This window comes from Cucumis melo, chromosome 12, assembly GCF_025177605.1.
Source record: "Cucumis melo cultivar AY chromosome 12, USDA_Cmelo_AY_1.0, whole genome shotgun sequence".
NCBI classification, from domain to species: Eukaryota; Viridiplantae; Streptophyta; class Magnoliopsida; order Cucurbitales; family Cucurbitaceae; genus Cucumis; species Cucumis melo.
The window spans coordinates 24,863,685-24,890,513 of NC_066868.1; the positions used below are offsets into that span (position 1 = coordinate 24,863,685).

Here is a 26,829-nt window from a genome sequence, read left to right on the forward strand (position 1 = left end):
CACGATTCTTGCACCCAAGCGGTGATCACGTAGTTTGTGTTGACAGGCTTGGTGATTTGATGTGCCTCAAAAGTATGTTGAGCGGCTGCAATCGATTGGTTCTTACGTTGGTATCTCACGCGACGGAAATGTTGCATCTTGTTAGTCCCTTTAGGTTGGCACCCTTTTTAGGGTGTAGGACGAATCCCAAAGTGTGCTTCATATTTTGCTTCGGCCTTTCCGAGGCTTTTGTTCCCTATGTTGTCAGTGCTTGCGCTCTCTGTATACAATGCATTCTCAACGGCATGGTATGCTTGAAAATTCACATTGATCCATTGTCCCAGAAATGATCCAACTTCCTCTGTGAGTCTATGCAAAATCCACTTAGCAATGTGTTAATAGTTTGTAAAGCTTCCTACTTCTCTAGTTTTACTGTTTCTCATACCTTCTCTCGAGTCTAATCCCAGGATTGAAAAGGATCGGCAGGATTGGCTTAGAGAATATTCGCAATAACTAGGAAAATGGTAAAAAAAAAAAAAAAAAATCTCAAAAAACCTGTATCCACACTTAGTCCACCATGACAAATAAAATGGTGGACCCACCCTTACTAAATGTATCAAGAGCTTGCCTCCGACCATCTCAACTGTCGAAATCATTATCCTTAAGCCTCATCCTCTCTCAATGTTCTACTCCACTCATTTCTCACTCCTTTCTAGCTAACCAGAACCACCATCGCCATTGAATGAAGATAAGACTTTGCCCCAAGAATAACCTGAACCCCTTCTGTGCAGGCCCTCTTCTCCGCCAATCCACAGCTCACCTCCCTCCCTCGGCTGCTAAACCATGTCTTGTTCGAATCTGACTATGTGGGTGACTTCAAAACCCACCGTTTCTGATGCATCCTCCCTGTCTTTCCGCTCATTTTTGAGCCCTTTTCAACTTCCTTCCCAGAATTCAACCCCTGCTCGATCATGGTCAGTTTCTCCAATCCATTGCGGTCTTCGGGAACTCCGAGACCGTATCGATTCGGTGAAGAACACCCAGAAGATCACTGAAGCTATGAAGCTTGTTGCTGCTGCCAAAGTCCGTAGAGCTCAAGAAGCTGTTGTTAATGGAAGACCATTCTCTGAAGCCTTAGTTGAAGTCCTTTACAACATCAATGAGCAACTTCAAACAGAAGATGTTGATGTTCCTTTAACCAAAGTAAGACCTGTTAAGAAAGTTGCATTAGTTGTTGTCACTGGTGATAGAGGTCTTTGTGGTGGTTTCAACAATACCATCATTAAGAAAGCTGAAGCTAGAATATCAGAATTGAAGGCACTTGGTCTTGATTACACTGTTATTAGTGTTGGTAAGAAGGGTAACTCTTATTTCCTTCGCCGACCGTACATTCCAGTCGACAAGTTCCTTGAAGGTGGTACTCTTCCCACAGCTAAAGAAGCTCAAGCAATAGCTGATGATGTTTTTTCACTCTTTGTTAGTGAGGAAGTTGATAAAGTAGAGCTTTTGTATACAAAATTCGTGTCATTGGTAAAATCTGATCCTGTAATTCATACTCTTCTTCCTCTATCACCAAAGGGTGAGATCTGTGATATAAATGGAGTCTGTGTAGACGCTGCAGAAGATGAGTTTTTCAGGTTGACAACAAAGGAAGGGAAATTGACAGTAGAAAGGGATTCAGTGAGGACAAGCACATCAGATTTTTCACCAATTTTGGAGTTTGAGCAAGACCCAGTTCAGATCTTGGATGCTTTATTGCCTTTGTATTTGAACAGCCAGATTTTGAGGGCATTGCAAGAGTCATTGGCTAGTGAACTTGCTGCTAGAATGAGTGCTATGAGTAATGCAACCGATAATGCTTCCGAGCTGAAGAGAACTCTGTCTATTGTGTATAATAGACAGCGCCAAGCTAAGATTACTGGAGAAATCTTGGAGATTGTTGCTGGTGCTAATGCCTTGACTTAATTTGATGTTTGTGTATATCTCCTCCCTTGTTTGCTTGGTTTTTCCCCCTTCCTTTCCTTTACATACTTCAACCGGCCATGTCTCTATATTCAATCATATCATTCAAATTATGCCATTTCTATAGAATATATGCAAATTGTAAGTCTTCCTTCATATTCTGTTTCCTCACTTTCTGCTAAGTTTTATATTCCCTTGGAATTGCTAACTTTTGAATGAATCTCATAATCCCCATCTTGAACTGTAAAGTAATCCCGCACTCTTCCTCATGATATCCATACTATGGCCAGTAATGCAGTATAAGTATTCTTCATGAGCTATGTTGTTAATGAATCTGCCTAAGGACATCCCTGAAGGGTGAGCAATTTGGTCATTCTTCAAGATAAGTATCGAAATAGCATTAACTGTACTGATGGTTGGGATGTTGGAAATCAAACACTTGTTTATTTAATTATTCAATTTGAACTTGACGTTGAGTATGAATTTCATTGAGAGGCAAAAAAAAAAAAAAAAAAAAAAAAAGGTAATTTGGTTATAAACTTTGATGTTATTTTATGAAGGATGAACACTATTTTTTTTTTAATTTTATTAAGTGTTGCTGCGTTTTAGTATTTTTATCTTTTCAATGGTGTGTACTTTTTTTATTTAAATTTCAACACATAAATTCAATTTTTTGATATCCAGAGTTAGTTGAGTTATGTTCGTAAATACGTTTTAATTAATTGAGTTATGCTCATTAGACAAATGATTTGAATCTATTTTAAAGCCTATTGTTTGGTTTGATATTTTAGGTAAGTTTAAAAAGCAAAGAGTCTGTTTATGTTAAGTTGTCATACAATAATATATTAACAGCAACCGGAATATCGTGGTATAGAAGTTTAATATCAAAACATGACGAACACAAAAGTTTGTGATATTTTCAAATACATGATTAAAATGAAGTAAAATATTCACAAATTATAGTAAAATATCATAGTCTACGACAGATTGCGATAAATTACTATATGTGTTATCTATTTAGATACAAATGTAATCTATCTTGGTCAATCATAGATAAATTATAATACTTTGGTATAATTGTAATACTTTAAGAAGTTCTTTTAATTTTTTTAAAAATAAAAACATTGTCAAAAATAAAAACTACAAAATATTTACGATTTAGAAAAATAAAGTAAAATTGTAATAGTTTTATAATTTTTTTTTTTAAAAAATTCTTAAAATAACCTCTCCAAATAAAGTTATTTAAAATAAACTGAGGTTAAATTATATTTATATTAAGTAAGTCAAAACACATCATTATGGTTTTCATAATTTTTTAATTATACTTTATAAACTATTTCTTGATGTAGTAAATGAGTTTTGTAATGTAACATTCTGATATAATCATGTAAAGTTCGATTTATGTTCTTAATTGAAAATTATGATTTTTTTTTTAAAGTAAGATTTAAAATTATTATATTTTGATGAAGTTTCCAAAAACCCATGCAAATAAAAAAATAAAAAAATAAATAAACAATGCCTCAAAATCCAAATTATTCTTTTGTTTCTCATTATATTATATTAGTGATGTGATGGAAACAAAATTAGTAAAATATTAGATCACTTTTGCCTTTTCCAAAAAATAATTATTCCTTTTTGAAATTAAGTCGTATATAATATAGTAAATCTAACGGCTGAGAATCCACATTATTGTATGTTATTTTTTAAGCAATAAAATCTCATGAATTTAATTATTTATGTGATAGATATTTAAACTATTAAATACCAATTGAGTGTATAAATATTGAATTAGTCAATCTTAATTAATTAATTAAGTGAGTAATGAGGGAGTGGTGATTATTAAGTATAGTTTTGGGGATGGGATTGAGGTGGCAAGCTGTGATTTGATGTGGCAATTTGTGATTGCGCCTTTCGAATGGCGACGCATCACACAACCAAATGAACTAACAAACCATTTAGCACCGTTGATTAATTTACCTTTTCTTCCAACCAAAAATCACAAGACCCTTTTTACTGACCATAACCTCGTGCTTTGATAGCTGCTTCCAATGGCTGTGAGCCTACCCATACCCACTTCTTCTTTTTGCTGTTTATCGCCCGAGCCTTGCATGGTGTGTTCTTATTGAAGTTTTCGTCCTTTTCTACGTATTGGGTTTCGGGTTCTATATTTTTTTTTATTCATTTCTTTTTCTTTAATTATTGTTCGATAGCGCAATTCTAGACGGAGATTCATTGGGATTGCGATCTGAAAGCTTGTTTGGATGAATCATTTCTGTGTTTGAGTTCAACGTAGAAGAAGAAGTAAAAGAAGAAGGAGAAGAAGTTTTCGTAGGCTTGTTGTTTTGTTTCTAATGGAGGTGGCGCTTCAAGCACATGTGTCGCGGAGTTGGAGGACGACGAATTTGAGTGAAGCACAAGCTGGGAGTTTGAGGTTTAGACTATTTCATGGGAATAGAGCGTCGTCTACTACTTCTACTACACTGGTATTTTGGATTTTTCGTTGTTTCCATTCCACCGTTGTTCTGCTTACGTGTCTTGATTTCTTTTTTTTTTTTTCTTTAGTTGTAATGGTGCTTGATTCAAATGATATTCATTAGAGTTTCTGTTTTTCGTTGGTTTGTTGATTTTGGAATCGATGAATTTCAATGCCATACGAGCAGAGTTTTGTGTGACTTGCTTTTTTGTTAGTATCACACTACTTTTCTGGCTGAAATGTGTTACTGTTTATATGATTTTGATATTTGGAATTGAGATTGACGTACCTGAACTTGCATTTCTTGCTTTAATTTTATGGGTTCAGTCTCCCCTATGGTTCAGAGGGCATCTTGTGGCCGGGAGGTCGTTCAGAATTGTTGCTAGTGCCCGTCAGTCAGGTTGATTTTGTTGGTTTCTTTCACGTTTATGTTTCATGGGTTAATTTTTTATGATTAAATTGAAATTGAATTCTTGTAGATTCTTCGAGGAAGAGATCTAGGAAATTGTCAACTGCGAAACTTGAAAGCTCTGCACCAAAGGGATTCAAACCTAAAGTTCCCGTAGGAGCAAGCACCCCTAAAAGAGATCAAAGTCGTGATGAAGAGAAAGAAGGGTCTGCAACGCTAAAATCTAGTGCACACACAAAGCCCAATCAGGCAGCAGTTAAATTGAAGGTAGGAGATGAGGAGGATTTAGCAGCTAAAAAAGTTTTGCAAAAGGATGAAGATGTACAGAATAAAATTGGAAATGATGCAGAAAGTAAAAGCTCTTTGACAAGTAAATCTACTTCTGTTGATGAAAATAATGCAGCAATAGATAATGGAATGGCAGGTAGGTTAAGTGGGATAGACAGATTACAGGAGAAAGAAGAGGAGAATGAACCAGGTGAAACAGTTTCAGATGTCCTAGATAACTCGGAGGAAGATGAACCCCTGAAGACAGAAGCAAAGTTAACTGAAGAATCTTTAAAATTAAAGTTGGAGATGGAAGCAAATGCAAAGAGACAGGAAATTGAGAAACTGGCTGAGGAGAACTTCTTAGGAAGAATTCAAGTGTTTGTTTTTCCGCCAGTTGTTAAACCTGATCAAAATATAGAATTGTTCTTTAATAGGAGTCTTTCCATTCTGAATGGAGAGCAAGATATTTTGATCATGGGAGCATTCAATGACTGGAAGTGGAAATCTTTTACTATGAGGCTTAACAAAGCAAATGTAGTTGGAGATTGGTGGTCGTGTCAGATTCATGTTCCCAAAGAGGCTTACAAGATAGACTTCGTATTTTTAAATGGGAAAGATGTCTATGAAAATAATGATGGAAAGGATTTCTGCATATATGTGGAAGGCGGAATGGACGCCTCTACATTTGAAGATTTCTTACTAGAGGAGAAACGTAAAGAACTGGAAAGACTTGCCAAAGAGAGGGATGAAAGGGAAAAACAAGAAGAAGAGCTGAAGCGAATAGAAGCCGAGAAGGTTGCTAGTGAAGCTGATAGAGCACAGGCGAAGGTGGAGACTGAAAAAAGAAGAGAGATGTTGAAACATCTTTTAAAAATGGCAGTGAAGTCTGTTGATAATGTTTGGTATATTGAACCTACTCGGTTTCAAGGTGGAGACTCAGTCAGGTTATACTACAATAAAAGGTCTGGCCCTCTTGCCCATGCAGAAGAGATTTGGATTCATGGTGGGCATAATAATTGGACAGATGGGTTATCCATTGTTGAAATGCTTGTCTTTGCTGTGACAAAGGACAACTGTGATTGGTGGTATGCTGATGGTACGTGTGAATGTGTCATATATTCCTTTTATATTGTGGTAGCATGTCGATGTCGAGTTACCCTGGTGTATTTACAGAGTAGTGAAAATTTTCCAGAAATGCTATATGTACTTAGAGCCTAGAGGTTTTTAACTCTTGAATAACCATTTGGAGGCAATAGCTTTGATAACTAGGCAAAAATGCTAGGCCTGAAAAATGTAGAACTTTTATTAGCATCCATCTTTTTGCTTAGATTGTTTTACACGCAAGGCCTTTTTACGACAAATAATTCATGTTCAACTTGATCGATCTTTCAAGAATAAGAAAAACCATGTCCTCAAGAGAAAATGTAGAGGAAAACATCGGGTATTTAGCATGGCACCTGGCAATTGTCACCATAATATTTCACAAGTTCTCTCCCTCCACAAAACAAAGATCCCACGTAGTAGATATTGTTGAAGATTTTAACGGTAGTTATTGTTAAATTATATATAATGTGATCTTTAGCTGCCAAAATGAATTTCCTGCTTGTGGTCCAGGTTGTTAATCTTTATTGGATGGGGGAAAGAATGTTACACTTTTTCGTTTTCAGATCAACACCACCTCTAATGGCTCTAGAAAGATGTATGTGGGGGATCAAATAAGGCTGTAATTTTATAGCCGCCCTTGGTTCAAGAGGGAAAAAAATGTTAATTGAGTACTCTGATCTCTTTATTTGTAGGCTGATGTTACATGTAATTTTTATATTTAGTATTGAGTTTCATCGAATGTACTGACATACACAATTCACAACTACACATTTTGCAGTAACTGTACCTGACCGTGCCCTTGTTCTGGATTGGGTTCTTGCTGATGGGCCGCCTGAAAAGGCCAGTATTTATGATAACAACAATCGTCTTGATTTCCATGCTATTGTTCCAAAAGCCATTTCTGAGGAGCTTTACTGGGTTGAGGAAGAACAGATGATTTATAGGAAACTTCAGGAAGAGAGGAGATTGAGAGAGGAGGCTATTCGTGCCAAGGTCAATCACCAAAAATTTACAGTTCACTCAATATTTAATTTCCTTTTGATTTAAACTAACAATTCAACACAGATATCTTTAGAGAAAATCATAATGTGCAGAAATATTTAGTCTACCTTTCAAAATACCTCTACTGAATGTAGTTAACATCAAGCATTCTGAATTGTTGTATATTTGCGTTTTTTTAGACCATTTCTTATATATATATATTAATTTGGTGATTCTGTAGCTTCTTCTAATTGATTGTCTTGAAAGGTACTTTGGATATTCTCGTTGCGCTTAACTCTCCTATCTTTTCTTTTCGTCGCTTTCTTCTTTGATTACACCAAATGTGGTGGAGGCTTGCTATCAGCAAGGGTTTCTTCCGGAATCTTTGGTATGAGTGGAATGGAAGGATTTGTAGGGACCCCCTTCATCAAGTTTTGATAGTTTATTGGAAGTGACTTTATTTCATGCTTTTATTATTTTATTATTTATTATTTAATTGGGAGTTGGAGCTTAGCTCCCCTCTACCAGGGGAACTTGCTTCCTAAGAGTTGGACCCAAAGACATCAAGAGTTTTTTGGTATTAAGCTCACTCAAAGGATTGAACTTGAGACCTCTAAGTTGGTTTGACCAAGAGGCTCGAGCCCCTTGCCAACGAGGCTGCCCCTTGGGAACAATTTTGTTTTATGCTTTATATTAGTGCACTTAAATGAGTTCTAAAGAGTCTTTTTGAAGGCTTTATTGTAAGACACCTTTTGGTATTTTGTGTCTTTTACCTCTCTTTATTTCATGCATCATTGAAATTGTTTCTCTTTTGAAAGAAAAACCAGTTTTTATGTTTCCCTTTCATTGGCAGCTACTAATTTGTATGTCCCTTTGTTCTAGGCTGAAAGAACAGCTCGAATGAAATCTGAGACAAAGGAAAGAACCATGAAGAACTTTTTGTTGTCGCAGAAGCACATAGTGTTTACTGATCCCGTTGATGTTCAAGCAGGAAGCGCAGTGACAGTCTTTTACAATCCTGCAAATACACCTCTGAATGGAAAACCTGAAGTATGGTTCAGATGTTCATTTAATCGATGGTCCCACCGTAAGGGTCCATTGCCACCACAGAAAATGTTACCTGTAGATGGTAGCAGTCATGTGAAAGCCACTGGTGAGATTTCATTTTTAACACCTTTTAATCATTGGGTTTGATTAATGGTGTCCTCCTTAATGTTTACTAACCGATCCTTTTTGGTGCAATCTTGATGCCGGGAAATTTTCTTGTTTCTCCTTTTTCTATTTGTCCTTCAGGAGATGCTTGATTGTGTTATTATTTGTTTCTGCAGTTAAGGTTCCACTAGACGCATATATGATGGATTTTGTATTTTCTGAGAGGGAAGATGGTGGGATATTTGACAATAAAAATGGTATGGATTACCATATACCTGTGGTGGGTGGAATTAATAAGGAGCCACCATTGCACATTGTGCATATAGCTGTAGAAATGGCACCTATTGCAAAGGTAAACTTTTGGTTCCGAGTTGATTCATCATTCATTGTATTCTTTTTTATTGAAAAAAATGAAAGACATATAATTCAAAAAGCTCAACAAAAGGAGATTAAGCAAGACAATGGGGAATCCCAGTGCAAAATAGAAGTCCTAAACAATAATTACGATTTATTGTATTCTTTTTTCCTCTGAAATTAAATAGTTAGGACTTTTTGCAATTAAATAATAAACTATTAGTAAGGCACTGATAAATAGTTGGTTCTATCAAATACTATTCTGAAAAGTAATTTAAAAAATTTAAAAGAAGGAAGGAAAGAAAGAGTGTTTGTTGAGCTATTTTCTCACTAGCCTTTCGACAAGGAACTCCTTGGAAATTGAAGCTTCACCCGTAAATCTCTAGAGCCTAGAACATCCAATTGAGAAATGTGGTACTGGTACCAAAGATGCCTTGGTACCAAATGATACGATAATACTTACGAATTGGTCAGGGCGATTCTTTGGTTATATAAACCTTCCCAATGGAAACACTAACACCATCAATTTTGATATTCAACTTAAAGTAACATGAATTGGGAAATTGGTGGACCTCTCTTGGCTACCAAACGTACAAGGCATAAATTTTCAACAATCAAAACCTCCCTCTCAAAACTGCAATGTATTGTTTGTTAAAATAGACATTCAACTATCCAACCTTAACTAGAAATAGAAAGTAAATAAAAACAATTAAAAGAAAATCATTTGGGCACGCAAGCCCTAAACGGACCCCAAACTAACACCCTAAGTTGTTGGGCATTAGGCCTACATCTAAACCTAAACGTAACACTAAATTACTTGATAACTTTTTAGTAATTTGCATCCACTAGAACCTTAAATTAACTGCATTTCATGGAAATGGAGAAATGGAGACAAAAATAGAGCCTCCAATCGTGGGATAGTTTCGAGATAAATATGATTTTCTAATTTTGTTAATATAGATGTTGCAAGATAAGAGTACTCATACATTTATATTTCTTTTATTTACTATGCTATCCAGGTTGGAGGTCTTGGTGATGTTGTGACTAGTTTATCCCGTGCCATTCAAGATTTGAATCATAATGTGGACATTGTTTTACCTAAATATGACTGTCTGAATCTATCCAATGTAAGATTTATTTTTCATTTTCTTAATTTTTATTGTGCTAAGAACACCCAGTTGATAAGAACCTTTAAATATGTGCAGCCTGCTTGTTTCTGTTAGAACTCCCTTCTACCTGCAATAATATCAAGCAAACAGCACACACTACACACTAATACTCCAGCAGAATTCACAGAGAAAATTATATCACAGGAGAGTAAGCTGTAGTTATATTGATGTATGGATAATAGTCCAGCAGCCACAAAAGAGTAACAAAACCAACAAGACACTCAGCCAAATAAGAGGGCTGTACTCTCCACCATGAACTGTGTTCACTCCAAAATGCCTAATGATCAAGATACCCCAACCCTAATACAAAAGCTCCTATATATATTCCTAACATTCTTGTGCTCCTGCTGCCATGTGTCATGAGGACCACTGGCCATCCTAACTACCAAGCTGTCTGGGTGGAATTCCCCTTTTTACCCCTTCTCTTGTAAACTTGAGTGATTGGAGGCCTAGCAATACCCCCACGGAGAAGAGCCACCTTGTCCTCAAGGTGGGAATTAGGAAATTGATGTCGAAGCATCGCGTATGACTCCCACGTTGCCTCATGGCTCGGTTGGTCTTTCCATTGCACCAAATATTCCCAATCACGTTCAGCCTCGTTCCAGCGGCGTTGGAGCACGTTTTCCGGTTCCAACACTACCATTTGGTCATTTATCAGTGTGACATCCGGATAAACTGGATGTTTGTCTCCTATTGCTTTCTTAAGTTGTGATACATGGAAGACGGGATGTATTTTTGCAGTTTCCGGAAGATCCAGCAGGTAGGCGACCTCTCCGACTCGTCCCAACACAGTATAAGGTCCAAAATACCGTGGTGATAATTTTTCGCAGCGTTTTTTCGCTACTGACTGCTGTCGATAAGGCTGTAATTTTAAGTATACCCTGTCCCCAATGTCAAACACCACGTCCCGACGATGGATATTGGCAAATTTCTGCATTCTTTCTTGGGCGTGCTGCAAATGTCGCTTCAACACTTTCAACATCTCATCTCGAGATTGCAACTGCTGCTCTACTGAATCATTCGGCGTTGTCCCGGTTTGACCGTACGAAATGATGGGGGGAGGAGGCTGACCATAAACTACCGTATAGGGAGTACTTTTGATGGATGATTGGTAATTTGTATTGTACCAATATTCAGCCCATGCCACCTTATCACTCCATGACTTTTGCTTTTCTTGGCACAAACATCTTAAATAGAGTTCCAAGCATTTGTTTACTACCTCCGTTTGTCCATCGGTTTGGGGATGGTATGCCGTGCTCCGCTTAAGTTGAGTCCCTTGTAGGCGGAATAACTCTTGCCAAAAGTGGCTTAAAAAGACTCGGTCACGGTCGGATACTATCGAACGAGGATATCCATGGAGGCGCACTACCTCTTTGACGAACACCAAAGCCACTACTTTAGCCGAAAATGGGTGACCCAAGGTGATAAAGTGAGCATATTTGCTTAGGCGATCAACTACCACCAATATCGTGTCAAATCCCTTGGAACGTGGGAGGCCCTCCACAAAGTCCATGGAAATATCTTCCCAAATACGGTTGGGAATAGGAAGAGGTTGTAACAATCCGGCCGGAGATAATGCTTGGATCTTGTTTTGCTGGCAAACATGGCAGTGATCCACATACTGTTTGATGTCCTTTTTCATCCCGTCCCAAAACAATTCTGCTGCTATCCTTTTGTAAGTGCGTAGCTGTCCGGAATGACCCCCGAGGACCGAATCATGGAAAGTGTGTAATATAGTCGGGATGAAACTCGAAGTTCTCGAAATAACTAATCTGCCCTTATAAAACAGCTTACCTTGGCGAATCGTATATCGGGGAACACAGTCCGGATCCGCCACAATTCTATCAAATATGGCTTTCAATTTTTCGTCCGCTTGTACCTCTTTTTCGATCACTGTAATGTCCAGCAAAGAAGGGACAGTAATGGCATTTAGCTCCGTCTCAAATGGCATACGGGACAAGGCGTCCGCAGCTTTGTTTTCGGGTCCAGCTCTATAGCGTATTTCAAAGTCAAATCCGATCAGTTTCATCAGCCACTTTTGCACACCGGGTACTATTTCCCTTTGCTCCAGAATATGTCTCAATGCTTTCTGATCTGTATATACCACGAATCGATGCCCCAAAAGGTAATGCCGCCATTTTTCCACAGCCAATACTATGGCCATCAACTCCCGCTCGTAAACAGATTTTTCTCGGGCCGTTTCTGATAGTTTTTGGCTGAAATAGGCGATGGGCCTTTTGTTCTGCGTTAACACAGCCCCTAACCCGATACCTGATGCGTCGGTTTCCACTTCAAAGGGCAGCTGAAAGTCCGGTAATGCTAGCACGGGGAGTGTGACCATGGCTCTTTTAATTTGTTCAAATGCTTTCGTTGCCTCTTCCGACCAACGGAAATTATTCTTCTTGGTTAGTTTCGTGAGTGGTGTAGCAATGGCGCCATAATTTGCCACAAACCGACGGTAATACCCGGTCAGCCCTAAGAAACCCCGAAGCTCCCGTATATTCTTCGGTATTGGCCACTCTATCATGGCCTTAATCTTCTCCTGATCAGCTTCCACTCCCTTTGCCGACACCCAGTGGCCTAAGTACTCGATTCGGTCCTTTGCAAAATGACATTTCTGCCGGTTAGCAAAGAGGCAATGCTGTCTCAATAGCTGAAACACCATGGTCAGATGTTCTAGATGTGTTTCCACGTCCCTGCTGTACACCAGAATATCGTCAAAAAATACCAGCAAAAACTTGCGTAAATAAGGCCGAAAAACCTGATTCATCAATGCTTGGAATGTTGCAGGTGCATTGGTGAGTCCGAAGGGCATGACTAAGAACTCGTAATGACCCTCGTGCGTTCTGAAAGCTGTCTTGCTTATATCTTCATCCCGTACCCGGATTTGATGGTACCCGGATTTCAAGTCTATTTTGGAGAAAATGCTCGCTCCACTTAGCTCGTCCAACAGCTCGTCGATCATGGGTATAGGGAACTTATCCGGTACCGTTGCTCGGTTTAAAGCGCGATAGTCGACGCAGAAACGCCATCCCCCATCCTTCTTTTTTACCAAGATAACCGGGCTGGAAAACGGGCTGGTGCTCGGTCGTATGATTCCTGAAGCCAGCATATCATTCACCAATCTTTCAATCTCGTTTTTCTGGGCATGTGGGTAGCGGTATGGTCTCACGTTAATCGGATCCGTACCTTCTTTCAACTGGATCCTATGGTCGATTCGTCGCATCGGGGGCAGACCGTCGGGCATTTCGAATACATCACCAAATTCCTGCTGTAACTGTGCAAACTCTGATTGATATTCCTCCACAGCATCTGTCACTACTAATTCCCGGTCTGCCTTGGGAATCCCCATGGCTCTGAAGTTAACTAGAAACCCCTGATCATCCGGTTGCCACGTTTTAACTAACACTTTCAAGGATATCTCCATTCGGGTCAGCGAAGGATCCCCTTTTAGGATTACCTTAGTATCCCCGACCACAAAGGTCATGGTGAGGGCTTTCCAATCCACTGTCATTGCTCCCTGTTTCTGCAGCCACTGCATCCCCAGCACCATATCGATGTTACCCAGTTCCAGCGGCAAGAAGTCTTCTACTATGGATATCACCGGCAGCCCCACTGTGATACCCTTACATATTCCGCGGCCTTGCACCGCCTTTCCGGACCCCATAATAACTCCGTAATTCGTTGTTTCCGCCATCGGTAATTTTAGATTCTCGACCAGCTTCAGGGAGATGAAATTATGGGTCGCCCCACAATCCACCATGATCACTATTTCTTGGTTCTCCACCGTTCCTTTTAGCTTGAACGTACCCGGTGCTGTCAACCCCACAACGGAGTTCAGGGACAATTCTACCACCGGGCTAACTTCCACCATCTCTCCCTCGCACGCACTATCCACCATTTCAACATCTTCTAGATCGTCCGCGACTACACAGAGGCGAAGTTCTCTGTTTTTGCAGCGATGGCCTTTGCTAAATGGTTCTTCGCATCTATAACACAGCCCTTTGTCCCGTCGTGCTTGCAGTTCAGAATCCGTCCACCTTCGAAAACCGGTATCCCGTCGTCCGCCCATCCCTGTCGCACCGTTCTGTGAGTTGTTTGCTTGGTTCACACTCGCAGGGATTCTCTCGGCCAAGGTCACGATTTTCGTCGAAGGGGTTTCAACACTTTTTGGCGCGGGTTTCTGGGCTGATTTAAAATCTTTAGCATATGGGCCGTGCGAAACCCTAGCTATCTCTAATTTCTCTTCAGCTAATCGGGCCGCATCCATCATGTCCTCCAAGCCCACGGCCCGCATTGCAAATACTTCAGTTCTAATAACCGGGTCCAACCCATTCGTGAATGCCCCTACCAATACGTCCTCCGCCATCTCCGGTAACGGCGCCGACAGCTCCTCAAAACGCTGCAAGTATTCTCCCACCGATCCCTCCTGTTTTATAGCCAAGAATCGCGCGCAACCCGTTCCATATTCTCTGTTACGAAAACGGGTGTACAATCTCTCTTTTAACTCTTTCCACGATCGAAAGCGTTTCCTATTCTCCGCCCAACGGAACCAGCACAATCCTTTTCCTTCCATGCTGACTATAGCTATCTTCAACTTCTCCTGCTCATTCAGAAGATGCATCTGAAAATAGTGCTCCGCCCTATAAATCCAACCATCCGGGTCTTCTCCATTAAAAACTGGCATCTCCAGTTTTTTAAACTTTATGCGATCCTGCCCTGCCCCCGGTTCTAAACTCAGAGATGTTTCTCCTTCCTCGTCTCCGTCGACCACATCTTCCGTCCGCATTTTCCGTTTACCCGTACTCACTCCGGTCAATTCCGAACTGCCAGGTTGTCTCTGTCGATCCTCGTACATTTCGGTTAACATGGCGTGCATTTTCTCCATCGTCTTCTCTAGGACAGGTATGCGTTGAACCTCTTTTTTGATGGCTTCAATCTCCTTTTCCGACGCATCCAATCGTTCTTCGATTAATTTTTGCGTCATCTTCTTCCACCTCCCCAGGATGTCGAATGGCTCTGATACCAATGTTAGAACTCCCTTCTACCTGCAATAATATCAAGCAAACAGCACACACTACACACTAATACTCCAGCAGAATTCACAGAGAAAATTATATCACAGGAGAGTAAGCTGTAGTTATATTGATGTATGGATAATAGTCCAGCAGCCACAAAAGAGTAACAAAACCAACAAGACACTCAGCCAAATAAGAGGGCTGTACTCTCCACCATGAACTGTGTTCACTCCAAAATGCCTAATGATCAAGATACCCCAACCCTAATACAAAAGCTCCTATATATATTCCTAACATTCTTGTGCTCCTGCTGCCATGTGTCATGAGGACCACTGGCCATCCTAACTACCAAGCTGTCTGGGTGGAATTCCCCTTTTTACCCCTTCTCTTGTAAACTTGAGTGATTGGAGGCCTAGCAGTTTCATTGGAATGATTTCAGCATAAGATGTTTTCTTAGAATAGTTAATGATGTATTGCATGACGATCCCTCGTGTGCCAGTGCCAGATTGATCAAATTTTTTCCTAAACATTTTTTTAGTTCCTCCTTTTTACCATATCCTCGGGGCCTCTGAGGCTCCAACAGGTTAACATTATGAAATAGGAATGCTTGAATATCTTGAAGCATTTTACATACCTTTTCACAATTGACCTCTCGCAAGAACCTTCTTGTTTTACTCATTCTCAGTATTTTGAACACATTGACAGACCGGAAAAAATTGTGATGTAGGTGGAAAATTTTCACCATCAACAAAATTTTTTCTGGGGAGGAACAGAAATAAAAGTCTGGTTCGGCAAAGTGGAAGGGCTCTCTGTTTACTTTTTGGAGCCTCAAAACGGGTAAATCTTATGACTATATTCTTTAAACATGTCAATTTTCATGTCATGATGTTATCAAGAATAGGTTGTATTATTGGATTTCATTTCTGCCTTAGCTTTTGATTGCTAGAGGAGAGGATATCTAATAATCCCACTTGAGACTAGTACACTGTCTATATATTGATTCTTATTTCTTATCTTGTCTCAAACATCGATTGATAGGTACGTATGCAACTCCCTCTAGTATTGTGCCTTAGAAGTAATTCTTTGGAAAGATATTCTAATGACACCCTCAAACCCCTAGTTACTTATTGAACTCCACTCCCACTCTATTTCTCTCTCCTTTCGTTTGATTTTTGTCCTAACAAAAACCTTCTACTTGCTTTTGGACTGAAAATGTATCATTTCAAAGTATCTGTTTCTCTGTTAGCACCCTTATGCTTGCACTTGAGCTTCATCTTTACAGATTCTCTTCAAAGGAATATCTAATATGTTTATATCCACTTCTTAGATTTTTTTGGACTGGGTGTATATATGGTTGTGCAAATGATGGAGAGAGGTTTGGTTTCTTTTGTCATGCTGCTCTTGAATTCTTACTCCAAGGAGGATTTCATCCTGTAAGTGTTCTCTTAACTAACTACTGATTTGTACTGATCTTATCATATAAGGTTCTCTAACCCGTAATGTGTTAAATGAGAATAGATAGAAAATAAGACGTTCATAACAAATATTGGTCTGAATGTTTAAAAGCATACTTACACATTTGGATGTAGATGTCTTGACGGGAGTACTTTCTATTTATTTCAAAGTGGGGATTACTTTAGTTTACTTTTAATAATCTTCTTTGTATTGAAATCGAACTAATCAATTTATAGTATGTTTTCTTCCTTAAATCCGGCAATTTTAATGAGATTCCTTTGCTGACATGATATACCATTATATGTTATTTTTTGTTTATATGAAGGTTGGTTGAATAAGAAACTTTTTATTCTTTATGAAAAAAGAACCTTATAAGAGACTGCTGGGACAATTTTGATCTTAGATGATTATTATGCTTCTCTCTATACATGGAAGTACACGTGTATCATGACAACAAATGGTTACTTAAGTATGTTTTGTCTTCGGCAGGATATTATTCATTGCCATGATTGGTCTAGTGCACCTGTTTCTTGGTTATTCAAGGAACAATACATGCACTATGGCCTTTCTAAAGCACGGGTTGTTTTCACCATTCACAATTTAGAATTTGGAGCGCCGCTTATTGGGAGAGCAATGCTGTACTCAGACAAGGCTACAACCGTTAGTAATTTAATATTATTAAAAGCTTTACCATTCATGATTTAGATGCATTATTTCTGGGTATTGGTTACTTTCTGATTCTGATTAGGCATGTTGGCCCATCAATCCTTTTAATGTAGAATATTTTGTCCTCTGATATTATAAAATTTTATTGTTATGCACACACGATATCTTCCAAAGTATTTTCTCCTGCTTTAATATCTTTATTTCTTACCTTAAGAGTTTGATAAATTTGGAAATTTCGTAATCATGTCTGAGCCAAGAGGCAAACATTTCTTGATTGGCTATCAGTCAATCTAGATGCTAACAATATTTTCGATACTTTGAACCTATAAAATAATATCTCCATCATCTATACTTTATGGATGGGATTGTTAATAAAAGCATGTTTAGATAGAAATCCTAAGTTGCGGTCATTTGATATGTGGCCTTATCTCTGATTGATTTGCAGTTTATCATTCAGATCTTCTTGTGTGTATATGTAGGTATCTCCTACATACTCGAAGGAGGTCTCGGGAAATCCTGTCATTGCTCCCCATCTTCACAAGTTTCATGGCATTGTGAATGGAATTGACCCTGACATTTGGGACCCATATAATGATAAGTTTATTCCTGTAAGTGTGTAAAGGTCTCTTCGGCACTCCCTTTTCTCCTGTTGCAACTATTTTGGGAAGGTTTTCTCATTAAAAGTTATAAAGTTAATGCAACTAATCAAATTTCACGTAAATTAGATTTAAGTGCAGAAATGCAATAACGAAGTGTGGCCACTCTATAGAACCATATTCTTTTTTTTAATAAAAAAATTTGTTGAGAACTTACTCAAAAGAATCTCTTATATAGATATATCTCACCATTTACCTATTGGAATAAGTTTATATGTTTACATCTTGTTTTTTTCTTAAGTTTGTCTAGAATGAAAAGTTCGAGAAAAATTTAGTAGTTGGATAATGGTTTTTGAGTTTTGAACTACTATGAACCTGAATTTTCTGCATTTTTCTTTGAGACTTTATTACTAATGAAGTTTGTTTTGATATCTATTTATATAAACAATCCAGGTATCATACACTTCAGAGAATGTTGTCGAGGGAAAAAGAGCTGCCAAGGAAGCATTACAACAGAGACTTGGTTTAAGTAGGTCTGATCTTCCGTTAGTAGGAATTATCACTCGGTTAACTCATCAAAAGGGAATCCATCTCATCAAGCATGCTATCTGGCGAACTCTAGATCGGGGTGGACAGGTTTATCTTGCCATGATGCTTCCTTGTTTTTTTCTTTCTTTCTTTTCTTTTTTTTTTTTGAAATGATATTGTTAGAATTAGTACTTTTGGAAAAAATAAAATATAAGATTTTATTTCCTAAATATTTCCTAAATCTTTTCCTTTCTTATTCCTATTGTACTCTATTTATACTCCCTTTGTACCTATTGTTTTTGTTCATAAGAAAAATAATAAAAACTAAAGTATCGTGGTTTTTCTCCCGGTTCTCGGGTTTCCACGTAAGTCTCGGGTTGTTGTTAATTGCTTTCAATATGGTATCAGAGCAAAGCAATAACGAAACCCTAGAAAATAACCTAGGAGAAACCCAGATCGAAACTGAACCCGTCGCCGCCGCCGCCGCCGCCGCCGCCGGAATCGCCGCCGCCGTGGACGCCGCCGTCGCCGCCGCCATGGAGAAACTGCTCCAGAACCTACAGAAACCGCCGATCTACCCAACGGGAGTGGTTCCGCAGCCGTACGCGCCGCCGTCTGACCAGAAGTTGATTCACGCGCCGCTCGTGTCCGGCGCGTGGGCCCACGCGCCGCCGCCGTTTCACGTCACCGCCCATCCCGTTCCCTTCTACGCACCGTCGGATGTCCAGCCGTCAAACCCTTCCGGCCATCCGCATCCTCATGCGCCGTCTACGAGCTCCGGACAGCATCCCTCAACCGTAAATTTGTCAAATCAGTACAGTAAGCAGCAGCTGTACGTTGACCCTTTACAGCAACCGCTGTTTTCTGGTAACGGAATTGATCAACCCCAAAACAGATCGGACATTGAAGCGAGCGAATCTTCAACGCATTCCAAACCAACCGAGTTGCCGATGTATTCCAAGAACCCGGTAACTTCGTTCCCTAATTCACAGTCAAATTATATAACTGGCTCTTTGGGTTCGTCTACAGGGAATTTTTCAGGCGAAAAATTAAATGGTCAAAATTATTTTTCTTGGTCCCAATCAATAAAGATGTTCCTCGAAGGTCGATACCAGTTCGGATTCTTAACTGGAGAGACTGTACGTCCTCCACCGGGAGACGCCTTGGAACGACTCTGGAAAGGAGAGGACTCATTTATTCGGTCCATGCTGATTAATAGTATGGAACCACAGATCGGCAAGCCTTTACTATATGCAGCCACAGCAAAAGATTTGTGGGATACAACTCAGACCCTTTACTCGAAACGACAGAATGCCTCTCGGTTATATACACTGCGAAAACAGGTCCATAATTGCAAACAAGGGACCTTGGACGTAACTACCTATTTTAACAAGCTCTCTCTCCTCTGGCAAGAGATGGATTTGTGCAGAGAGACAGTTTGGGACACACCAAATGACAGTACACAATATGCTAAACTTGAAGAGGCTGACCGTGTTTATGACTTCCTTGCAGGACTTAATCCCAAATTTGATAATGTTTGTGGTCGTATACTCGGACAAAGACCTCTTCCCTCCCTAATGGAAGTTTGTTTTGAAGTCCGCCTGGAAGAGGATCGCACTAATGCCATGGGTGTATTGACTACCCCTACCATTGACTCCGCAGCCTTTAGCGCTCGGTCCTCAAATCATGACAGTGACAAGAATAATGGGAAGTCAATTCCTGTGTGTGAGCACTGCAAGAAACAATGGCACACCAAGGATCAGTGTTGGAAACTCCACGGTCGTCCCCCAGGAGGTAAGAAACGGTCCTCCAACGAGAAACAGAACTCAGGACGTGCCTACATTAGTGAGACTACACCTGCTAGCACTTCTCAATCAACTGATCCTACTGTGAGCCAGACCAAGACTCCTACTCTGGGTGCCATTGCTCAGTCAGGTATGCCTCAGTCCCTTGGGCTTATTAGCGTTGATGGGAAGAATCCCTGGATCTTAGACTCGGGGGCTACAGATCACTTGACAGGTTCTTCAGAACACTTTATCTCATATGCCCCGTGTGCCGGTAATGAAAAAATCCGAATAGCCGATGGCTCTCTAGCTCCGATCGCTGGCAAAGGACAAATAGTTCCCTTTGACGGTTTTGCTCTCCAGAATGTTTTGCATGTCCCTAAACTGTCTTACAATTTGTTATCTATAAGCAAGATCACTCGTGAGTTGCATTGTAAAGCTATCTTCTTACCTGAATCGGTTTATTTTCAGGACATGAGCTCGGGGAGGACGATTGGCACTGCCCGGCATAGCAGGGGACTTTACATCCTTGATGATGATACCTCATGTAGTAGTTTGTCTAGGGTTAGTTTACTGTCATCCTACTTTAGCACTTCTGAACAAGACTGTATGTTGTGGCATTTTCGACTGGGCCACCCAAACTTTACATATATGCAACATTTATTTCCCCACCTTTTTTCTAAAGTTGATGTCTCTTCTCTATCTTGTGATGTGTGTATCCGGGCAAAACAACATCGAGTCTCTTTTCCCTCACAACCATATAAACCTACACAACCATTTAACCTCATCCATAGTGACGTTTGGGGTCCTTCCAAGGTCACCACCTCCTCGGGAAAGCGGTGGTTTGTAACTTTCATTGATGACCATACCCGTCTCACCTGGGTCTACCTTATCTCAGATAAATCCGAGGTTCCATCCATTTTCCAAAACTTCTATCATACTATCAAAACACAATTTCATACAAAAATTGCAATTCTTCGAAGTGATAATGGTCGGGAATTCCAAAACCATAACCTTAGTGAATTTCTAGCCTCCAAGGGGATTGTTCACCAAACCTCATGTGCCTACACTCCTCAACAAAATGGAGTGGCCGAACGAAAAAACCGACACCTTGTGGAAGTAGCCCGCTCACTTATGCTTTCCACTTCCCTTCCATCATATCTGTGGGGAGATGCTATTCTTACAGCTGCTCACTTAATCAATAGAATGCCTTCTCGTATCCTCCACCTTCAGACTCCCTTAGATTGTCTTAAGGAGTCTTACCCCTCTACTCGTCTTGTTTCTGAGGTTCCTCTTCGTGTGTTTGGGTGCACCGCCTATGTCCATAATTTCGGCCCTAATCAGACCAAATTTACCCCTCGGGCTCAGGCCTGTGTGTTTGTTGGGTATCCCCTTCACCAACACGGTTATAAATGTTTTCACCCGCCGTCTAGGAAATATTTTGTCACTATGGACGTTACTTTCTGTGAAAACCGACCATACTTTCCTGTTAGCCATCTTCAGGGGGAGAATGTGAGTGAAGAGTCTAACAACACCTTTGAATTTATTGAACCTACTCTTATTACCGTGTCTGACATTGATCCTCATCCCATAATCTTACCCACAAACCAAGTTCCCTGGAAAACATATTACAGGAGGAATCTCAGAAAGGAAGTTGGGTCCCCTACTAGTCAACCGCCGGCTCCAGTCCAAAATTTCGAACCTCCTCGAGACCAAGGTATGGAAAACCCTACAAAACCTTGTACTAATAATACAATGAGTGAGAATGACAAGTCTGATGTTGCTGTTCTTGAAAATATGGAAGAAAAGAACCGTGATGATGAGACTGAGGTGAGAATAGAAACCAGTAACGATGAAGCTGAACAGGGTCATACAAGAAAACTTGATGAGTATGATCCCTCTCTTGACATTCCAATTGCATTGAGAAAAGGTACCAGATCATGCACTAAACATCCCATTTGCAACTATGTTTCCTATGATAATCTCTCTCCACAGTTTAGAGCATTTACAGCAAACCTTGACTCTACCATAATACCGAAAAATATCTACACTGCTCTAGAGTGTCCTGAATGGAAGAATGCTGTTATGGAAGAGATGAAGGCTCTCGAAAAGAATAGAACTTGGGAGATCTGTGCTCTACCCAAGGGACATAAAACTGTAGGATGCAAATGGGTATTCTCTCTCAAATACAAAGCAGATGGTACGCTTGATAGACACAAGGCAAGGTTAGTTGCAAAGGGGTTCACTCAAACCTATGGTATTGACTATTCGGAAACTTTTTCTCCAGTTGCTAAATTGAATACTGTTAGAGTCCTGCTATCTGTTGCTGTGAACAAAGATTGGCCTCTATACCAGCTGGATGTTAAGAATGCTTTTTTGAATGGAGACCTTGTGGAGGAAGTCTACATGAGCCCCCCACCAGGATTTGAAGCCCAATTTGGTCAGGAGGTGTGTAAACTCCAAAAATCTCTATATGGTCTGAAACAGTCTCCGAGAGCATGGTTTGACAGATTCACTACCTTTGTCAAGTCCCAAGGGTACAGTCAAGGGCACTCTGACCATACTTTATTTACAAAGGCTTCCAAAACAGGAAAGATAGCTATTCTAATTGTTTATGTGGATGACATTGTTTTGACTGGAGATGATCAAACAGAAATCAGTCAACTAAAGCAGAGAATGGGTGATGAATTTGAAATCAAAGACTTGGGAAATCTGAAATATTTCCTTGGAATGGAGGTGGCTAGATCAAAAGAAGGTATTTCCGTGTCTCAGAGAAAATACACCCTTGATTTGCTAACCGAGACAGGTATGTTGGGATGTCGTCCTGCTGATACTCCTATTGAATTCAACTGTAAACTAGGAAACTCTGATGATCAAGTTCCAGTTGATAAAGAACAATATCAGCGCCTTGTAGGTAAATTAATTTACTTATCCCATACTCGTCCGGATATTTCCTTTGCTGTGAGTGTTGTCAGCCAGTTTATGCAGGCTCCCTATGAGAAACATATGGAAGCTGTTAACAGAATCCTGAGATACTTGAAAAATACACCTGGTAAAGGGTTGATGTTTAGAAAAACAAATAGAAAGACCATTGAGGCATATACTGACTCAGATTGGGCAGGATCTGTTATTGATAGAAAGTCTACATCCGGTTATTGTACCTTTGTTTGGGGCAATCTTGTAACTTGGAGGAGTAAGAAGCAAAGTGTTGTGGCCAGGAGCAGTGCTGAGGCTGAATACAGAGCTATGAGTCTGGGAATATGTGAGGAAATTTGGCTCCAGAAAGTCTTGTCAGATCTTCATCAGGAATGTGAGACACCATTGAAGCTTTTTTGTGATAATAAAGCCGCTATTAGTATTGCTAACAACCCAGTGCAACATGATAGAACTAAACATGTTGAGATTGATCGGCATTTCATCAAAGAAAGACTTGACAGTGGAAGCATATGCATTCCGTACATTCCTTCAAGCCAACAGATTGCTGATGTTCTTACCAAGGGGCTTCTCCGACCACACTTCGACCTTTGCGTTAGCAAGTTGGGACTCATTGATATTTACCTCCCAACTTGAGGGGGAGTGTTAGAATTAGTACTTTTGGAAAAAATAAAATATAAGATTTTATTTCCTAAATATTTCCTAAATCTTTTCCTTTCTTATTCCTATTGTACTCTATTTATACTCCCTTTGTACCTATTGTTTTTGTTCATAAGAAAAATAATAAAAACTAAAGTATCGTGGTTTTTCTCCCGGTTCTCGGGTTTCCACGTAAGTCTCGGGTTGTTGTTAATTGCTTTCAATAGATATCATGATTACTTTTTTATCACACAGCTAATGTTTGAGTTTTGTTCCAATATTAAGCCTGTTCACTAAGAAATGTAGTGAGAATTAGGTCTTAGATGTTGTCACTAATGATATGTGCTATAACAGGTCGTGTTGCTTGGTTCGGCTCCTGATCCACGCATTCAAAATGATTTTGTGAATTTGGCAAATGAGTTGCATTCATCTTTTCCGGGTCGTGCTCGTCTTTGTTTGACTTATGACGAGCCTCTTTCGCACTTGGTATGTTTCTGCAGAACTTAGTTCAATAGTTCTTCCGATTAGTTTTTTAACCCAGCTATTCAATAATTGCAGATTTATGCTGGTGGAGATCTGATACTTGTCCCTTCAATTTTTGAGCCATGTGGTCTAACTCAGCTCACTGCAATGAGATATGGTTCAATACCCGTTGTCCGAAAAACTGGAGGTTTGGGCAATACTCTTTCCTCCTAAAGTGACATATTCCCTTTTCATCTACCTATTACTTGCATAGAATTACTTCGACTAATAGTTGAAGTAACTTTGCAATAATGGACAGACCATACATAATAATAAGTTAATATGATACCATGGGGTGGCAATGCCCGTGGTCTCTGACTAACACCTGCCTAGATGCTGGTGTTCGAATTTTAGGTGATCTTAATTTGGAGAACTCTTGATGTTTCAGAGTTTTGGCCTTTGTTTGCGGTGGACCTGTATACATATATGTATATATGTAGTTTATAATCAAAATTTCTATTTTTTTCTAATAAAATACGAACATAGCTAAAATAAAATGCCTGTGGAAGGAATTGGTATGTAAATCTTGGTACAGTGCTAAATTTAAAATACATCAATCAATTATTTTGAATGTAGCATGTCATAAAGAATCTAAAAGATGAAACTGTAGATTGTTACGATAATGAAATTCGGGGATAATAAGTAGCCAATTGTCAAACCTAGTCAAAGTAAAATACATTTTTCATTTCAACAATCCAGAAGTAATTGTACGGTAAAGTCTCTGTTTACTTTTATTTGTAGGACTTTATGACACTGTATTTGACGTGGATCATGATAAAGAAAGAGCACAAGCAGCAGGCCTTGAACCAAATGGATTCAGTTTTGAAGGAGCAGATCCATCTGGTGTTGACTATGCTCTTAATAGGTCAGTGAACAAGCCATCTGATGAGTGGGTTGGGTTTTCTTTACTTTATCATCAAAAGTTTCTGTCTTTCATAAATTTTCTCCATACACGTATCCTAGTTTTCCAAGGGAAAGTGACGAAGGTTACGACTTTACTTGCTGATAATTTATTACGATATGCTTTCTTCCGTTTGTTTATTTGTTTAGACGAACATGGGATTAATGTTGAGAGTTGTTTGTATTTTTCACCATCAATCTCCTCCCAATTCCCCGATTGTTTACATGTTACAACAATTTCCCTTCAAGAAAGTTTGTTTTCATTTCAGAGCAATTTCTGCATGGTACAACGATCGAAGTTGGTTTCATTCATTGTGCAAGAAAGTTATGGAGCAAGACTGGTCTTGGAACCGACCTGCTCTTGACTACTTGGAACTTTATCACGCAGCACGAAAATGAAGAACGAGTTGAACAGTCATCAAATAATGGAGCGAAGGATCAACAGTTTGCCAAGAAGCTCATCGGTACTGTACAGGTTTAGTTATAAATTTTGCTTTTCATTTCTCTTATTGAAAAGATCTCCTTTTACACCTAGTGACTGCCATTTATTAGGCCAAACATCCATCTTTCTGTACATTGAGAACGTATTTCAACTTAGATATAAATGCAGCATTATCATTTTATTTAGCAGAAATATGTTCTGATGTCCCAAAAAACGGAATCTGATAATAAGATTTGAAGTGGCTTAAGCGTAGTCACTTATTCACCACTGAAGTCGTTCATTATCTTTTATAGGAATTATTATTATTATTATTGTTGTTGTTGTTGTTATTATTATAATTTTGATGGTTGAAGTTGCTTCTTCTAGGACAGCCATTCAGGTGGTAGATGGTAGTGGAAATGATAGTTTTAATTCTGACTGTGGGGTTGTCAACTGTCATAAACAAAAACTTTTTGGAAGATAGCAATTGATTTTGATATCTAGGCCCCCATTTAATGCTCTTTATCCTCAAAGACAAGAATAGTTCAGAAGATTTTGGGAAAAGAAAAGTAATTAGGGAAGTGGGATTTGGTGCGTTAAGATTATCTAAAATATGACGTGAGGTCAATTTTTGGGTTAGGATAACAAATAGTTAATTATATCATTAGCTCTTAAATCAGCCTGCTTTAATCTTTATATCATAAAACAAAACACTACCGAAATCGTTAAGCAAAAATTAGTAGAGAGAATGGGGAAATCTTCTCTAAAGAAAATCAACCCAAATTTTTTACTGCTACCATCATAGATTTCTTTTCCTCACTAGCCATGGTAATGATTCCAATTTTCATTTCATAATTTTTTTTCCGCGTTAGGATGTTTGAGTGTCAAGAATTCTTAAAATTAATTATTTTAAAAATACATGTTTGTTTCTTAACTTTTTAACTATAGTTTCCACTTTGACTTTTTTGTTGTTGTCAAATTCGAAAAACATAAACAAGTCTTATATTTGATCTTTGATGACAAAACATTACAAATTTACGAGTGGAATTAGCGTTTATAGATTTAATTTTCAATAAAAAAACTAGAAGGTTAATTATTAGAATTTAGATATATTCAATTTTAAGATAACAAAAAAGAAAATATAGGTGGAAGAAGAGATTTATACACTAAAATTTCATTTAATAACTAAAAACTAAATGGTTATTAAGTTGATTGGTGGACATTTTTTTCCCCTCTAATCACTTATGTGGGTAGTGGAAATGGGTGTTCTTTCTTCCATCAATTGATGAAAAGCCATTGATGACAGGTACTCTTTTGCAGTCCTATACACTTGGTGAATCTAATTAGGAACAGCTGATCATAACTACAAAATCCAATTATTGACTTTTAGATAGGCCCATATTTAGGATTATTTGCAAAGTTAATGCCAAGGTGAAAACAAAAGGTAAATCTTATCTCAAAGTGCCATGTGCTGCAAACTTTTAATATACACATAATAATAATAACTCCCATC

At 39.0% G+C, this 26,829-nt stretch overlaps 2 protein-coding genes across 3 annotated transcripts; both read left to right on the forward strand.

The window, feature by feature from the left end:
• Positions 1-589: 589 nt before the first annotated feature.
• On the forward strand, positions 590-2,097 carry LOC103485280 (ATP synthase gamma chain, chloroplastic). Its single transcript, XM_008442834.3, has one exon. It carries the CDS (start codon positions 823-825, stop codon positions 1,942-1,944), a length of 1,122 nt encoding a protein of 373 aa, XP_008441056.1. The 5' UTR covers positions 590-822; the 3' UTR covers positions 1,945-2,097.
• A 1,801-nt stretch (positions 2,098-3,898) lies between these two features.
• LOC103485270 (starch synthase 3, chloroplastic/amyloplastic) lies at positions 3,899-25,604 on the forward strand. 2 transcript variants are annotated; one of them, XM_008442822.3, is made up of 17 exons: positions 3,899-4,052; positions 4,152-4,424; positions 4,742-4,814; positions 4,894-6,189; positions 6,976-7,190; positions 8,061-8,331; positions 8,507-8,682; positions 9,704-9,811; positions 15,599-15,708; positions 16,199-16,304; positions 16,816-16,986; positions 17,472-17,600; positions 18,042-18,224; positions 23,828-23,959; positions 24,032-24,143; positions 24,737-24,860; positions 25,165-25,604. In XM_008442822.3, the coding sequence occupies exons 2-17, from the start codon at positions 4,293-4,295 to the stop codon at positions 25,292-25,294; spliced, it is 3,468 nt and encodes a 1,155-aa protein (XP_008441044.2). In that variant the 5' UTR covers positions 3,899-4,052; positions 4,152-4,292; the 3' UTR covers positions 25,295-25,604. The 2 variants fall into 2 exon arrangements, with proteins under 2 accessions (XP_008441044.2, XP_050936013.1); XM_051080056.1 differs by lacking the exon at positions 24,032-24,143 and having other exon boundaries at positions 3,959-4,424.
• The last annotated feature ends 1,225 nt before the right edge of the window (positions 25,605-26,829 follow it).

Excerpts from the sequence above, each read along its gene's own strand:
- LOC103485280 (XM_008442834.3), top strand. The coding sequence starts at position 823 with ATGTCTTGTTCGAATCTGACTATGTGGGTGACTTCAAAACCCACCGTT.
- LOC103485270 (XM_008442822.3), top strand. The coding sequence starts at position 4,293 with ATGGAGGTGGCGCTTCAAGCACATGTGTCGCGGAGTTGGAGGACGACG. Across the intron at positions 7,191-8,060 it reads AGGAGGCTATTCGTGCCAAG|GCTGAAAGAACAGCTCGAAT; the intron begins GTCAATCACCAA and ends CCTTTGTTCTAG. Across the intron at positions 9,812-15,598 it reads ACTGTCTGAATCTATCCAAT|GTGGAAAATTTTCACCATCA; the intron begins GTAAGATTTATT and ends ATTGTGATGTAG.